A 16289-nucleotide genomic window follows, 5' to 3' on the forward strand; every position below is an offset into this window, starting at 1 on the left:
ACAGAATGTGAAAGAAAATCCATGAATTCACATGGTAGGATTTGTAAAGAATTTATTCGTAAATCAGGGTGGTAAATAAGTATTTGGTCAATAACAAAAATACAACTCAATACTTTGTAACATAACCTTTGTTGGCAATAACAGAGGTCAAACGTTTACTATAGGTCTTTACCAGGTTTGCACACACAGTAGCTGGTATTTTGGCCCATTCCTCCATGCAGATCTTCTCGAGAGCAGTGATGTTTTGGGGCTGTCGCCGAGCAACACGGACTTTCAACTCCCGCCACAGATTTTCTATGGGGTTGAGGTCTGGAGACTGGCTAGGCCACTCCAGGACTTTCAAATGCTTCTTACGGAGCCACTCCTTTGTTGCCCGGGCGGTGTGTTTTGGATCATTGTCATGTTGGAAGACCCAGCCGCGTTTCATCTTCAAAGTTCTCACTGATGGAAGGAGGTTTTGGCTCAAAATCTCACGATACATGGCCCCATTCATTCTGTCCTTAACACGGATCAGTCGTCCTGTCCCCTTGGCAGAAAAACAGCCCCACAGCATGATGTTTCCACCCCCATGCTTCACAGTAGGTATGGTGTTCTTGGGATGCAACTCAGTATTCTTCGTCCTCCAAACACGACGAGTTGAGTTTATACCAAAAAGTTCTACTTTGGTTTCATCTGACCACATGACATTCTCCCAATCCTCTGCTGTATCATCCATGTGCTGTCTGGCAAACTTCAGACGGGCCTGGACATGCACTGGCTTCAGCAGCGGAACACGTCTGGCACTGCGGGATTTGATTCCCTGCCGTTTTAGTGTGTTACTGATGGTGACCTTTGTTACTTTGGTCCCAGCTCTCTGCAGGTCATTCACCAGGTCCCCCCGTGTGGTTCTGGGATCTTTGCTCACCGTTCTCATGATCATTTTGACCCCACGGGATGAGATCTTGCGTGGAGCCCCAGATCGTGGGAGATTATCAGTGGTCTTGTATGTCTTCCATTTTCTGATGATTGCTCCCACAGTTGATTTGTTCACACCAAGCTGCTTGCCTATTGTAGATTCACTCTTCCCAGTCTGGTGCAGGTCTACAATCCTGTTCCTGGTGTCCTTCGAGAGCTCTTTGGTCTTGGCCATGGCAGAGTTTGGAGTCTGTTTGAGGCTGTGGACAGGTGTCTTTTATACAGATGATGAGTTCAAACAGGTGCCATTCATACAGGTAACGAGTGGGGGACAGAAAAGCGTCTTACAGAAGACGTTACAGGTCTGTGAGAGCCAGAGATTTTCCGTGTTTGAGGTGACCAAATACTTATTTGCCACCCTGATTTACGGATAAATTCTTTACAAATCCTACCATGTGAATTCATGGATTTTTTTCTTCACATTCTGTCTCTCACAGTTGAAGTGTACCTCTGGTGCAAATTACTGACCTCTGTCATCATTTTGGGGGGGGAACTTGCACAATCTGTGGCTGACTAAATACTTTTTTGCCCCACTGTACATTTTAGGACTAGGGGTAAAGGGATCAATAACAATTTAAAATTTATAATTACAGTTTGATGATTTAAAGTCTCACACACAACCTGTCGAAAAGGGAGGAGGGGGGGGGGGGGGGGGCTGCTTCCAAATATAGCACTGTGACAAAGTGGGTGAAAGGACCATTTGTCTATATTCTTAGTTAACATTCTTGTTTTGATTTAACCATATTTCACATGTAATCTGCAATAGGCAAACATCTACTATCCCGGGTTTGTTTATGTTTTGCACTTTTACAGATTATATAATATAACATCTTGGTTCAAATCAATTCCTACAAGTTTGTTAAGTTAACATGTTCTTTATTTCAACTGTTAATTTGTATTGTTTAGAACTTACCTTACCTACCTGTCTTGCAGAAACAAAAGGAGGAAATGTAGTTTTACTTCCTGCTTTATACCTTCTGGGTTCATCTGAGGTCACAGGAAGAGACCAAGTGCAGAAGGGGAAGAACTCTTATAATTTAATAAAGTTGATTTTAGAGGGTTTATAAAGAAATAGATTTATTGTTGTGATATGTATTGATTACACCACAGAGTTTGTTGCCAGTAAAGAGGAGTAGTAGAGGTTTGACTATAATCATGTTCATCTTACCTACCTACTGAATGGAATAGTCCAGAGGAGAAATTGTTTGATTAAGTGGACTATTTAAGCAGAAGAACTCAGGTGTTTCAAGAGAAAGGTTCAGGTCAGTGTAGCTGTGTGTAGTTTGACCTTAATTTCTGTTGATTTAAGTTCAGTTATGTTTATTTGAACTGAGTTAATTATAGAGTTGAGTTTCTTATTTGTTTCTTTGTAAATATTATTTGGGTCACAAAATGGTGAATAAATCACTTGCTACACTGGACAGCATCAGTCTCCTGCACTTCTTTGACCGCTTAAGTCAAATCCTACCACAAGCACATTTAATTTCTAATGTTGTAAATCCAATTCCATTATGTATTCATGATTTGAATTCTGGGTTGTGTGAAATCCCAGAAATAAACCCTAGACAAAGCATATCTGTGAACTAAGGTGTAGAATCAGAATACTTTATTAATCCCTAAGGAAATTATGTGGGTCACAGTTGCTCCAAGAAGAAATGGTAAAAATAGTAACAGTAACAGACTAAACACCAAACAATACATTATGTTACAGATTTTACACATTTAAGAAATAGCACTAATATATACAGATCACTCAATTATAAATATCAAGGATGAACAGAAAGGATTTTAAATAAATGTCAAGAAAATTGACAAGAATATTACTGAGTAGAAAAGAGTGTGTGCAAAAAGGGTGTAACTATTGCAGTTTTTACAGTGTATTAGATCGAGGAGTTGTACAGGGAGATGACCACGGGCAGGAATGATTTCCTGCGTTGTTCAGTAGCGCTTTTTGGTAATCTCAGTCTCTCACTGAACGTGCTTCTGTGATGCCAGAGAGAGAGAGTTCGCTCAGGGCGCCAAACAGGCTAGGACCGCCACTGGCAAAGATACACAGACCAGAGGAAAAGAGAGAACACGTGGAGAGCACAGACATAACGGGCTGGGGAAAATATGAAATAAAACACAAGGAGGAAAAAGGAGGCATGGGAACTCACAGATACACGGAGGGGGACACAGGGTGTAAAGACACGATGGGAAATCTAAAAAACTAAACTGAACTACCTAGGGACCATGGGATAAATAATGAACAAAATTAAAAAAAAAAAAAAACAAAACTAAGAACGCTGGTTCAAAATGACTGGTTCAGGTATACAAAAACATTTTCCTTTAATATTTAGTATATTTCCGTCATTCCATCATATTTTTTTGATGCTCGGTAATCCAGGTAATTAAACTCCAGAAGGCTGACTTTATTTCGAAGCAGCAATTTAACCCTTTAAAGCCGGTTGGAGTGGGCACGCTCTGTTTTGTGTAACTATTTTTAAATCCCGGTAGCACTGCAACCACATAAGCTAGCACAATAATTTTTTTTGCATATGAAACCGGAGTTGTACTTACATCTTATGCCATCAGCTTGTCCTCGGTCACAGTTTCCTTCCACATACAGCTTTGCAAAAACTGAATAAAAAGCACTTGCAGCAACAAAAACATAATATTCTAGAAACACGCTTTGCCGATCCGATCAGCTGTTTGTAACACTTCCTACGTCCATCAGCGTGAACTATCGCATGTCCGCCATGTCCTGCCTGAAACCGGAAGTGACGCCATTTTGCAGAAATGTAGTTTTTTACCATCAGGGCCTTATGAGCCTATAGTGGTGTTTTTAAAAGTTATGTTTGACTTTATGACTTTCTGTGTCGTTTCTGGGATGCTTAGGACTCATATTGCACTGCTGGAAATAGTTTATTTTGATGCATATGCTGGTTTTTTTGCAAATTTACATTATAATATTTATTTTCGTTTTTCCTGCAGTATATAAAAATTGGTGTATCTCAAAAATAAAACTATGAAGACACTCAAAATAAATTTCCTGTGGTGGGAAACTATTTTGTGCAACTTTTTTGTAGTTACAGTTTTGAGGGATAAGCCTCTTAAATTTCTCTAACTAGAAATATATGTTAAAAAAACAAAAAGTATTTTAAATTTTTTTGCAATTTATGTAATTACTATGCACCTAATGCAGACATATTATTAAAATTTGGGCTATAATGGTTATTGATGTATATCAACTTGAAATGCTCCCAAAAATGGCTCCACAGCATGTAAAAATATAATATAAGCTCTGGCGGACTTGGTTCTATGGTAGGTCCTAAAGGGTTAACAAAACTGTTCTACTACCTTTGTCTGCTGGAAGGTAAGGATGTTGTCCTTAACATGTGTATAACACGTGCCTTTGTACCTAGGGCCATGGAGTCAGCTACTAAGTGAATGGGTGAGAAAACCTTATTTTATTATTAATATGTTCCAATCCAAAGAGGAGCAGACCTGAACACATCACTTCTCATACCAAAATCTCAAAATACCATAATACCCATATTTTAACAAATTTTGTCATATTTAGATTTGATTTATGCAGTGCTTGCTGTGTTGGTTGTTTTTTTTTTATTATCATTTTTTGAGCTCCTTCTTTAATAAATATAACCATTTTGTTCTTTGATATTGTATTAATTTTTTTACTCAATGTTTTTTTTTTTATCATTTACTTTTTTTGTGATAAAAAAACTGAAGAGAGTGGTAACATCGTACAAGACAATTGTTTTATCTGCCTTCGTAATGACATCTCTCTGTTATGGTCCTGGGTCATTTTGAACCAGCGTTCTTTTTTGCACATGTCGAGGAGCGTGTCAGGTTACATTTCACTGTGTGTTATACTTGTATAACTATGCATGTGACAAATAAAGAACCTTGAACTTTGAACCATCTACAGAGACAGTATACTAATGCAAATCTAGCCAAAAATCAGTCAGTGCAGTGAGTCAATGCAGACCCCTGCCCAGCAGCCAGACCCTGAACAGGTAACAAAGACAGTGATGTGCAGTCAAGCTTGAGGCTTCTTCAAGCTTCTGTTTTTTAGAGTAGAACCATTGTGGTGATCGCTTTGCAGCTTCTCTAGGCTGGTTTTCATCTTTGCTTCATCTTGCTGGTTTTGTGTTCATATGTTAAAAGTTGGAGGGGTGGAGGGGTTTGTGTGTCCCAGGGATCCCAGGGGCTATGTTGTCTGGGGGCTTTTGCCCCCTGGTAGGGTCTCCCATGGCAAATTGGTCCTGGGTGAGGGACGAGACAAAGAGCGATTTAGAAGATCCTTATGAAAAGAACATCGAGGGAACAGTTTACCCTGCCCGGGATAGGGTTACCGGGGCCCCGCCCTGGAGCCAGGCCCGGGGAGGGTGCCCGAGGGCGAGCGTCTGGTGGCCGGGCCTTAGTCCATGGGGCCCGGCCGGGCACAGCCCGAAGAGGAGACATGGGCCCATCCTCCCGCAGGCCCACCACCCGCAGGAGGCGCCATAGGGGTCGGGTGCATTGTGTGCCGGGTGGCGGCCAGGAGCGGAGACCCTGGCGGACTGACCCCCGGCTGCCAAGACTGGCAATAGGGACATGGAATGTCACCTCTCTGGTGGGGAAGGAGCCTGACTTAGTGAGTGAGGTTGAGAGGTACCGGCTAGATATAGTCGGGCTCACCTCTACGCATGGCTTGGGCTCTGGAACCAGTCTCCTGGAGAGGGGCTGGACTCTGTCTCAGTCTGGAGTTGCCCCTGGTGAGAGGCAGCGGGCTGGGGTGGGTATTCTAATAACCCCTCAGCTTGCTGCCGGTACGTTGGGGTTTTTCCCGGTGGATGAGAGGGTTTGTTCCCTGCGCCTTAGGGTCGGGGAACTGGTCCTGACTGTCATCTGCGCTTGTGCGCTGAGTGGCAGTTCGGAGTACACAGCCTTCTTAGAGTCCCTGGGCTAGGGGGTGCTGGAAGGTGCTCCACCTGGAGACTCTGTTGTCCTGCTGGGAGACTTCAGTGCTTATGTGGGTAATGACAGCGAGGCCTGGAGGGGCATGATTGGGAGGAACGGCCTCCCTGATCTGAACCTGAGCGGTGCTTTGTTATTGGACTTCTGTGCTAATCACAGTTTGGCCATAACGAACACCCTGTTCGAACATAAGAGTGTCCATAAGTGCACGTGGCACCAGGACGCTCTAGGCCGTAGGTCAATGATCGATTTTGTAATCGTATTACCAGACCTGCGACCATATGTTCTGGACACTCAGGTAAAGAGAGGGGCTGAGCTGTCAACTGATCACCACCTGGTGGTGAGTTGGATCAGGTGGCGGGGGAGGATGCTGGACAGACCTGGTGCACCTAAACGCGTAGTGAGGGTGTGCTGGGAACATCTAGCAGAGGCCCCAGTCCGCGAGATCTTCAACGCACACCTCCGGCAGAGCTTCAACAGCATTCCGAGGGAGACTGGGGACATTGAGTCCGAATGGACCATGTTCAGCGTCTCCATTGCCGAAGCTGCTGCATTGAGCTGTGGCCGTAAGGTGGTTGGTGCCTGCCGTGGTGGTAATCCCCGAACTAAATGGTGGACACCAGAGGTGAAGGGAGCCACCAGGCTGAAGAAGGAGTCCTATCGGGCTTGGTTAGCCTGTGGGACTCCGGAGGCAGCCGACAGGTATCGACAGGCCAAGCGGAATGCGGCTCGGGCAGTGGCTGAAGCAAAAACTCGGGTGTGGGAGGAGTTCGGAGAGGCCATGGAAAAAGACTTTCGGACTGCCTTGAAGAGATTCTGGCAAACCGTCAGGCGTCTCAGGAGGGGAAAGCAGTGCTCCACCTGCACTGTGTATAGTGCTGGCGGAGCGCTGCTGACGTTGACTGAGAAAATTGTCAGGCGGTGGAAGGAATACTTCGAGGACCTCCTTAATCCCACTGACACGTCTTCCGAGGAGGAAGCAGAGTCTGGGGATGAGGGGAATGACCCGCCAATTTCCGGGGGCGAGGTCACTGAGGTAGTTAAACAACTCCTTGGTGGCAGAGCCCCTGGTGTTGATGAGGTCCGCCCCGAGTTCCTGAAGGCACTGGACATTGTAGGGCTGTCCTGGTTGACACGCCTCTGCAATGTTGCATGGAGATCAGGGGCAGTACCCGTGGACTGGCAGACCGGGGTGGTGGTCCCCATCTTTAAGAAGGGGGACCGGAGGGTGTGTTCCAACTACAGGGGGATCACACTCCTCAGCCTCCCTGGGAAAGTCTATGCCAGGGTGCTGGAAAGGAGAGTTCGTCCGCTAGTCGAACCTCGGATACAGGAGGAACAATGCGGTTTTCGTCCTGGTCGCGGAACACTGGACCAGCTCTTTATCCTCTCGAGGATACTTGAGGGTGCATGGGAGTTTGCCCAACCAGTCTACATGTGTTTTGTGGACGTGGAGAAGGCATTCGACCGTGTCCCTCGGGGTGTCCTGTGGGAGGTGTTGCGGGAGTATGGGGTGTCTGGCCCATTGCTACGGGCCATTCGATCCCTATACAACCGTTGCAAGAGCTTGGCTCGCATTGCCGGCAATAAGTCGGACTCGTTTCCAGTGGGTGATGGGCTCCGCCAGGGCTGCCCTTTGTCTCCGGTTCTGTTCATAATTTTTATGGACAGGATTTCTAGGCGCAGCCAAGTGGCGGAGGGCTTTCGCTTTGGTGGCCTCAGAATCTCATCTCTGATTTTTGCGGATGATGTGGTTCTGTTGGCTCCATCGGGTGAGGGCCTCCAGCTCGCACTGGAGTGGTTCGCAGCCGAGTGTGAAGCAGCGGGAATGAGGATCAGCACCTCCAAATCTGAGGCCATGGTTCTCAGCCGGAAAAGGGTGGAGTGCCCACTCCGGGTCGGGGATGAGTTCCTGCCCCAAGTGTGTCTGTGTGTCCACCGTGTCTCACCCGTGTGTTCTCCCTGCTGTCCATCGTCATTCTCCTCTGCTCGTTCTCATTCTCGTTCAGGTTCGTGCTCTGTAGTTTAGTTGTGTCCAGTATAGTTTAGTTTATCTTCGTTTGCCATTTTTTCCCTGTGATGTGTATTAAATAAACCACCGTCACACCTTTACAAGTGCCTGCAAATGGATCCTCCTTTATCATCTCCACAGTAGTAGTGTTTGCTTTTTGTACTTTGTTAATGTTTTATAACAATGTCTTGTTGGATTATTGTGAAACACTTGGGTATGCCTTTGGTTTTAAATGTGCCATATAAATAAAATTGTATTGTATAAAAGTAACTTTTATGTTAACAACAAAAAAGCATCTGATGTCCCAGGACCAAAGCTCAGTAAAAAAATTGGACCAGAATTAAATTCAAAATCCTGCTCCTCACATACAAGGTCTTAAATAATCAGGCCCCATCTTATCTTAATGACCTTGTAGTACCATATCACCCTATTAGAGCACTTCGTGTCACGGCTGCCGGGGCGAGCCGTGTGGAGTTGGACACATAGTCCAAAAAGGCCCAGACGGACAAGTTCAGGGGGCCGACCCGGAGGCCGACAGCACCGGAGGGCAAAACAGTTCAGTTCCGGGGGCCGACCGTGTAAAAGGCAGCGGCAGTGGGGCAGGTCCGGGGGCCGGCCACGCAGTAGGCAGTGGCGTGGAAACAGTTCTGGGGGCCGACCGTGCGGACGGCAACAGCGGCGTGGAAACAGTTCTGGGGGCCGACCGTGCGGACGGCAACAGCAGCATGAAAGCAGTTCTGGGGGCCGACCGTGCGGACGGCAACAGCGGCGTGAAAGCAGTTCTGGGGGCCGACCGTGCGGACGGCAACAGCGGCGTGAAAGCAGTTCTCGGGGCCGACCGTGCTCATGACAGCGGTGGCGACAATGCAAGTCCGGAGGCCGGCCACGGTGGCGAAGATGCCCAACATGCGGCCTGGCAGATGACCGACGATGTTGAGGCAGCAGCTGGGGACCAGAAGGCTGCGTGGCCCCCGCAGTACCAGGTGAGAAGGAGGCTGGACCAGGCGAGGCAGAAGCAGAGGCTGGACCAGGCGAGGCAGACGCAGAGGCTGGACCAGACGAGGCAGACGCAGAGGCTGGACCAGGCGACGTTGAAGCTGAAGCTGGACCAGGCGAGGGTGAAGCTGAAGCTGGACCAGGTGAAGCTGATGAAGCTGATGAGGAGGCTGGACCAGGCGAAGCTGATGAAGCTGATGAGGGGGCTGCTGCGGGCGAGGATGATGAGACTGCAGCTGGCGAGGATGATGAGACTGCAGCTGGCGAGGATGATGAGACTGCAGCTGGCGAGGATGATGAGACTGCAGCTGGCGAGGATGATTAGTCTTGGGGCTGGACGGGCTCCTCGGGCCCTCCAGCTGACGAGGCAAGAAGCTGGCTAGGTTCTCCTGAACCTCCAGCTGACGAGTCTTGGGGCTGGACGGGCTCCTCGGGCCCACCAGCTGACGAGGCAGGAAGCTGGCTAGGTTCTCCTGAACCTCCAGCTGACGAGTCTTGAGGCTGGATGGGCCCCTCGGGCCCTCCAGCTGACGAGGCAGGAAGCTGGCTAGGTTCTCCTGAACCTCCAGCTGACGAGTCTTGAGGCTGGACGGGCTCCTCGGGCCCTCCAGCTGACGAGACAGGAAGCTGGGCGGGCTCCTCGGGCCCTCCAGCTGACGAGGCAGGAAGCTGGACGGGCTCCTCGGGCCCCCCAGCGAAGACAGTCTCAGAACCAGCAGGTGCGGGGACCTCTGGCAGAGACAGAACAGAACCAGCAGGTGCGAAGACCTCTGGCAGAGACGGAACAGAACCAGCAGGTGCGGGGACCTCTGGCAGAGACGGAACAGAACCAGCAGGCGCGGGGACCTCTGGCAGAGACGGAACAGAACCAGCAGGCACACGGGCCTCTGGCAGGGGCAGAACAGGACCAGCAGGTGTGGAGACCTCTGGCAGGGACAGAACAGAACCAACAGGCACACGGGCCTCTGGCAGTGACAGAACAGAGCCAGCAGGCACAGTGGCCCCTGGCAAACACATAGCAGACTTAAGCTGCCCTGAGCATTGACTCTGCTCAGGCAGTGACAGCCGGGTGCAGTCCTCAGCTGGGTTCCTAGCCTCCAGGGGTCCAGAGTGGGCTGAGGGCTGAAACTCAGCCTCTGGGGAGGCCCTGGAGCGCGTCACAGTCTCTGAACTGGCCAGCTTTTTAGGAATGATTACATTATCATTAGGTTTGTCTCTCTGCTTAGAACAAACTGATGAAACACAGTTCCTTTTAGATTGATTTGACTGAGCTTGTTGTACCGGAGTAGCAAGTGACACAGGATGCAGGGCTAGTGGCTGCTGAACAGGAGGCTGAACTGAGGGTGACTGAAACAATGGTTGGGATGACGACGGTGGTGGAATTGGAGACTGAGCTGGAGGCCGGGCGGCTACCTGAGCTTGAGGCCGGGCGGCTACCTGAGCTTCAGGTTGCAGTTCAAAAGAATAAACAGTCCTGGTATTATCAGAGCTGGTGTTAATTGTCTCTGGGATATATGCCACAGTTTTAGCAGACCCTGGGTTAGCTGACATGGGTTTAACAGGTTCAGAAGAAACAGAAGAACAACAGCCCTTTGCTTTCACTGAAGTCTTAAAAATGCCAACCTGGGAGAGATCGGTTACCACGAAGGTAGGTAAGCTTTGCGAATTAGCTCCCACTGACACACCCCGAACAACCCCAGAAGAAAAAGTCTCAAAGTTCAAATTGGAGCTGTTATCCTTTTTACTCACCACAGTCGGCCGCTCTGATATCCTGGGGTCCGACTGTGGCGAGGGGCGTCGACGGCGTGAGTGCCGTCTCCCATTTGAAGGCTGGACCGACGGGCCGGGCAGGACACTCTCCGTCGGGTCAGGGAGTGAAGCATGAATTGCAGGGTGGGTGGTAGCAAGGGGGAGAAGATGAAGCTCGTTCAGAACAAAATTCTGTGTGAGCGGGTGAAGTGAGCTGAGCCTTGGCGGAATTCTCTCCCCTCATAAGAATTCTCTCCCCTCATAAGTTAATTAATTTGTCTACCGAGTAAACAATATCCTCCCGGAGCTTCTCGGGCAGGTTGACTGCTGCTGGGTCCATAGTGGCCGGTTCGTACTGTCACGGCTGCCGGGGCGAGCCGTGTGGAGTTGGAAGAAGGACCCAAGATGCAGGCAGTGGATGAAATGCTGGTGAGGTTTATTAACAAAGGTGTAGTGGCAAACAAGCAGTGGGGCATGACAAATAACTGAAGACACCTAAACTGGGAGAACTAAAAATAACAGACCTGGGAGCATACGACAAAGGGGATGAGAAGCAGAGAGACGCAGACGAGGAACAGGACACTGTGGAACACAGGGTAACGCAGACTGACACGAAGTAACACAGACGAACCGGCAACAGACAGGAGAACACACAAAGCTTAAATACACACACCAGTAATCAGGGGAATGGGCCACAGGAGGGAGACACAGCTGGGAGCAATTAGGCTAACGAGACAGGGGAGAGGTAAAACTGAACACACTGACATGAGACATGAACTTCCAGAATAAAACAGGAAACTAACAGACACAGAGAACCAGACAGGACACTGAACTTGACAGGCAGACTGATGAGCAGACACAATAACACCATGGACAGACAGAGGGAACACAGAGAAGTGGGAGCAGGCAGGCAAAGAACAGAAACCTAACAAATGGCAAAATCACAAAAGAATACACACTCGGAATGAACAAAAGCATAAGGAAACACAAAACACTGAGTCCTCAGACTCAGGACCATGACACTTCGCTCTCACACTGCAGGCCTACTTGTTGTTCCTAGAGTATTTAAAAGTAGAATGGGAGGCAGAGCCTTCAGTTTTCAGGCCCCTCTTCTGTGGAACCAGCTTCCAGCTTGGATTCAGGAGACAGACACTATCTCTACTTTTAAGATTAGGCTTCAAACTTTCCGTTTTGGTAAAGCATATAGTTAGGGCTGGACCAGGTGACCCTGAATCCTCCCTTAGTTGTGCTGCAATAGGTGTAGACTGCTGGGGGATTCCCATGATGCATTGAGTATTTCTTCTTTACTCACTTTGTGTTAGGGCAGGGATAGCTCAGTAGGTAGAGTGGTTGCCCCATGATCGGAAGGTCGGGGGTTCGATTCCCCTTAACAGCTACCCTGAGGTACCCCTGAGCAAGGTACCGTCCCTACACACTGCTCCCCGGGCGCCCAATGGCTGCCCACTGCTTCACTGAGTGAATGGGTTAAATGCAGAGAGCAATTTCCCCACAGGGCACAATAAAGTACACACTTTCTTCTTCTTTCTTCTTAATAGACCTCTCTGCACTGAATCACACTTATCATTAATCTCTGTCTCTCTTCCACAGCATGTCTTTATCCTGTTTTCCTTCTCTCACCCCAACCAGTCACAGCAGATGGCCCCGCCCCTCCCTGAGCCTGGTTCTGCCAGAGGTTTCTTCCTGTTAAAAGGGAGTTTTTCCTTCCCACTGTCACCAAAGTGCTTGCTCATAGGGGTCATATGATCATTGGGTTTTTCTCTCTATGTATGATTGTAGGGTCTACCTTAAAATATAAAGCACCTTAAGGTGATTGCTGCTGTGAGTTTGCAATATACAAATAAAATTAAATTGAACTGACTCAAGTGCAGGAACCCAGAGCAGTGACAGCGAAATGTTTTACATTGTTTATTTTTTAAACTCAAAACTTCAAAGTGTGACAGGGACAAAGGCAACAAAACACAGAACATGACGTTGCAGGCCTAGTTTACAGGCTAGGTAGACATGGATTTAAAAGGGGGAATTGGGCCAGAGATGCAGACTGGACCGTGGCAGTTAAGCAGTCACACTGAGGAGAGAGGACAGTGGAGTTAGCTACGTAGTGAATAGAACAGAACAGAATAGAATAGCTTTTATTGTCAGTGTTACAAGAACAATGAAAGCCTATTTGGCATTTCTCCATGTGTGTGAAGTACACAATAGCTTAAGTATTTACACAATAACAAACAAATTTACATTTACTGAAGAAATATATGTACAAGTTATACATACACCTGCAAATCCTGGGTCTTTTGACCCAGCGTTTTAAGTTTGAGTTTATTTTGTTCATTAGGTTATCTAAGTTCATTTGTTTATTAGATTCCCCTTGTGTTTCCAACCCCTGTTAAGTCTCCCTTGTCTTTCATGTGCTTCATGTCTGTGTTTCTTATGTTGTCATATTTGCGTTTCATTATGTTTCCCATTTTATTTTGAAAGAGGTCCTGTGTTCCTGCATTTTGTTTTACTCTTCCCCTGTGGCATTGTTATGTTCATGTTGTGTCTACTGTGCCTTTCTGCCCCATGTTTCAGGTCCCTATGTTCTGTCTCCCCAGTCTGTTAAGTTTACATGTCTTGAGTCCCGTCAGTGTGTTTCCTGTTTTACTTTCACAGTCTGTCCTATGTTAATGTTTCTAGTTTTGCTTCCCTTGTCTCGTCCTGCCTGATTACTCCCAGCTGTGCTCTCCTCCTGTGGCTCATTCCCCCTCGTTATCCCTCAGTGTATTTAAGCCCCATGTTTCTCTTTGTCAGTGTTGCGTCCTCCCTCATAGCTGTGTGATTTTTCCCTGTGGCTCCTTGTGCTTTAGTTTTCGCAGTTTAGTTTAGTTTTGTATTGTTTTTCGTGTCCCACTCCACGCCAGCAATAAAGCTGTGTTTTTTGAGTTTACTTTTCGTCTCTGTGAGTTTGCATTTGGGTCCTACTCTTGCCTGCACACAGCCGTATTGTGACATCCACATAAACACTTACATATACACATACACATACATGCCATCTGAGGAGCAGGTGCATTGAGAGGTGCAGTGTGATCAGTGATATTGCACATTGAGTGTCTGGGGGGAATGATATTGCACATTGGGTGGGGGGAGGGGGGCTGTTGCAACTATACTAAATAAGGTTATAATAAATACAGTTTAAAGAGGTAGGGATGTTGGTTGCATTGAAGTATAAATAGAAATACGATTTATAAATAAGGTGTAATGTCCATGAGTGTTGGCAGTGCAGTTATCCTCCAATCAGGGTGGAGGTAGGGCATGTTTGACAGCCTGTGGGTAAAAACTGCTGTTGAGTCTGTTTGTCTTCAACCTGATGGAGCGTTTACCAGAGGGAAGGGGGGGGGGGGGGGGGAAAGTGAGTGTCCAGGGTGCGAGGGGTCTTTGATGATGATACTGGCTTTCTGCTGAAGTCTGCCAGTATAGATGTCTCTGAGGGGGGTTGGTGAAGTGCAGATTGCCCGCTCCGCTGCCCTCACCACCCACTGCAGTTTCCTCTCATCCTCCACTGCGCACTTAGGAGCCTGATAGAAAATTCCAGCCGCACACCCTGACTAATTATCATGAAGGTCCTCCAAAGTAGCTGTGATCTGACATTCAGTGACACGTGACCATTGGGATTCATGTGGTGTCTAGCACCAGGATATTGATAGCAGATCTATCCTGTTCTATTTGCTGAAGTGTGGTGCTTTTCTGAGGAATGTTCCAGCGTAAGACCTTGGGCTCTTTTTGTGTTTCTCAAGGTTTTCCTGGACAGGTAAGGCTTATGAATCGATTAAAATGCCATTTTTGATCCAGTTTAAAACTAAGCAGTTCCATGTTATGCAATCACGACATCCAAAAATGAATGAGGTCAGATGGGAAAAATAGGAGGACGGACATTAGTGTGATGCACAGGAGAAAAAAGGGGCTCGGTCACGAAGCTGTTTGTGCTCAAGAGCCTCACTTGTCTTGGTTTTCTTGTACTTTATATTATTAACATCACATTTTGACTTATTCGCAGAGGGAAAAAATATCAGCGAATGAGTTGCGTCAGAAGGCAAATGTGGGAGGAAGGGTGGTGATACAAAAAAGGGGCTCAGTCACAAAGCTGTTTGTGCTGAACAGCTGTCTTTCTCTAACAATGGAAGAAACTGAACTCTGCTTTCCACAACTCCTCAACTCCTCTTGTGTGCGGCAAAAGCGCCCACAAATTGAGGCTGTGTGTATTTACACCCTGCTATCATCTATCTCTCTGCTTACTGCAGTACTGAACCTACTTGTCATCGTCTCCATCGCCCACTTCAAGTACTGACCTATTTAAATTAGTGACTTTTTTTTAGTGATAAAAAAATCATTTTTGCTTGTGAAGTTTCTTTTTATATGATGCTTTTGTCTTTTCCTCATAGTTCTAATGTTTTAACTGTTATACTAGACATGCTATTACCAATGTAATGCTTTATTTTAATCCAGGCAGCTGCACACCCCAACCAACCTCCTCCTCCTCTCTCTGGCCGTCTCAGATTTCTTCGTGGGCCTCATCATGGCTTTTGAGATTAGCCTCCTAGATGGCTGCTGGTTTCTTGGTGACCACATGTGTGCTCTGTATAGCAGTTTAGATTACATTGCTACTTCTGCTTCAGTAGGAACTATGGTACTCATATCAGCTGACCGCTATGTAGCCATTTGTGACCCTCTGCATTATCCCACCAAAATCACTATAAAAAGAGTCTCAGTCTCTATTTGTACTTGCTGGGCTTGTTCAATTCTGTATAACAGTCTTATCATGAAGGATAATTTCAAGCAGCCAGGGAGGTATAATTCTTGTTCTGGTGATTGTGTAGTTGTCATTGATTACTTTGTGGGAATTTTTGACTTTGTTTTGACCTTTGTCGGCCCTGTGATTGTCATCATAGTTCTGTATCTAAGAGTATTTGCGGTGGCTGTGTCTCAGGCTCGGGCAATGCGCTCTCATATCACTGCTCTCAGACTCCAGGGGTCAGAGACGGTGCATGCTAAGAAATCTGAGCTGAAAGCTGCCAGGACTCTCGGTGTACTTGTTATTGCCTTTCTGATATGTCTTTTCCCATTTTTCTGTTCCTCAATGGTAGGCCAGAATAGTTTCTTTGATATTAGATCTGTACCTTTTGAGCTCTTGCTGTTCTATTTTAACTCTTGTCTGAACCCATTAATCTACACTTTTTGCTACCCCTGGTTTCTGAAATCTATCAAGCTCATTGTGACATTTAAGATATTTAGGCATGGCTCCAGTGAGGCCAGTATACTATAGGAAAAATTGATGTTATCACTGACACGGTGAAAAAAGATCAATTGTGATTAATTTACACTAAGTACAATTCCAGAAGTCTGATAAAATGAATTTGTTTACATTGTTTCCATTATTAATGTACTAGTCCTCTGGTCCACAATGACAAAATTCTGTGTTTTGTCCATAATTTAAATGATTGTAAATCCATCAAAATTAAATTGGAATGCACAAACAATTTCTGAGAATTGTACATGGTACTCTAATTTATCTGCAGCCTACAGATGAGACAAAAAATGTTGGTCTTAGTAAATAAATACATATATGAAT

At 46.8% G+C, this 16289-nt stretch overlaps 1 protein-coding gene across 1 annotated transcript; it reads left to right on the forward strand.

The window, feature by feature from the left end:
• The first annotated feature begins 14831 nt into the window (after window positions 1–14831).
• LOC146615550 (trace amine-associated receptor 13c-like) lies at window positions 14832–15983 on the forward strand. Its single transcript, XM_085373805.1, has 2 exons — window positions 14832–15001; window positions 15167–15983. The coding sequence occupies exons 1-2, from the start codon at window positions 14838–14840 to the stop codon at window positions 15981–15983; spliced, it is 981 nt and encodes a 326-aa protein (XP_085229931.1). The 5' UTR covers window positions 14832–14837.
• Window positions 15984–16289: the final 306 nt, after the last annotated feature.

This window comes from Diplotaxodon limnothrissa, linkage group LG16 (assembly GCF_057381915.1).
Source record: "Diplotaxodon limnothrissa isolate DT_005_m linkage group LG16, D_limnothrissa_male_GT1.1, whole genome shotgun sequence".
Classification (NCBI taxonomy): Eukaryota; Metazoa; Chordata; class Actinopteri; order Cichliformes; family Cichlidae; genus Diplotaxodon; species Diplotaxodon limnothrissa.

Excerpts from the sequence above, each read along its gene's own strand:
- LOC146615550 (XM_085373805.1), top strand. The coding sequence starts at position 14,838 with ATGGAAGAAACTGAACTCTGCTTTCCACAACTCCTCAACTCCTCTTGT. Across the intron at positions 15,002-15,166 it reads GTCTCCATCGCCCACTTCAA|GCAGCTGCACACCCCAACCA; the intron begins GTACTGACCTAT and ends ATTTTAATCCAG.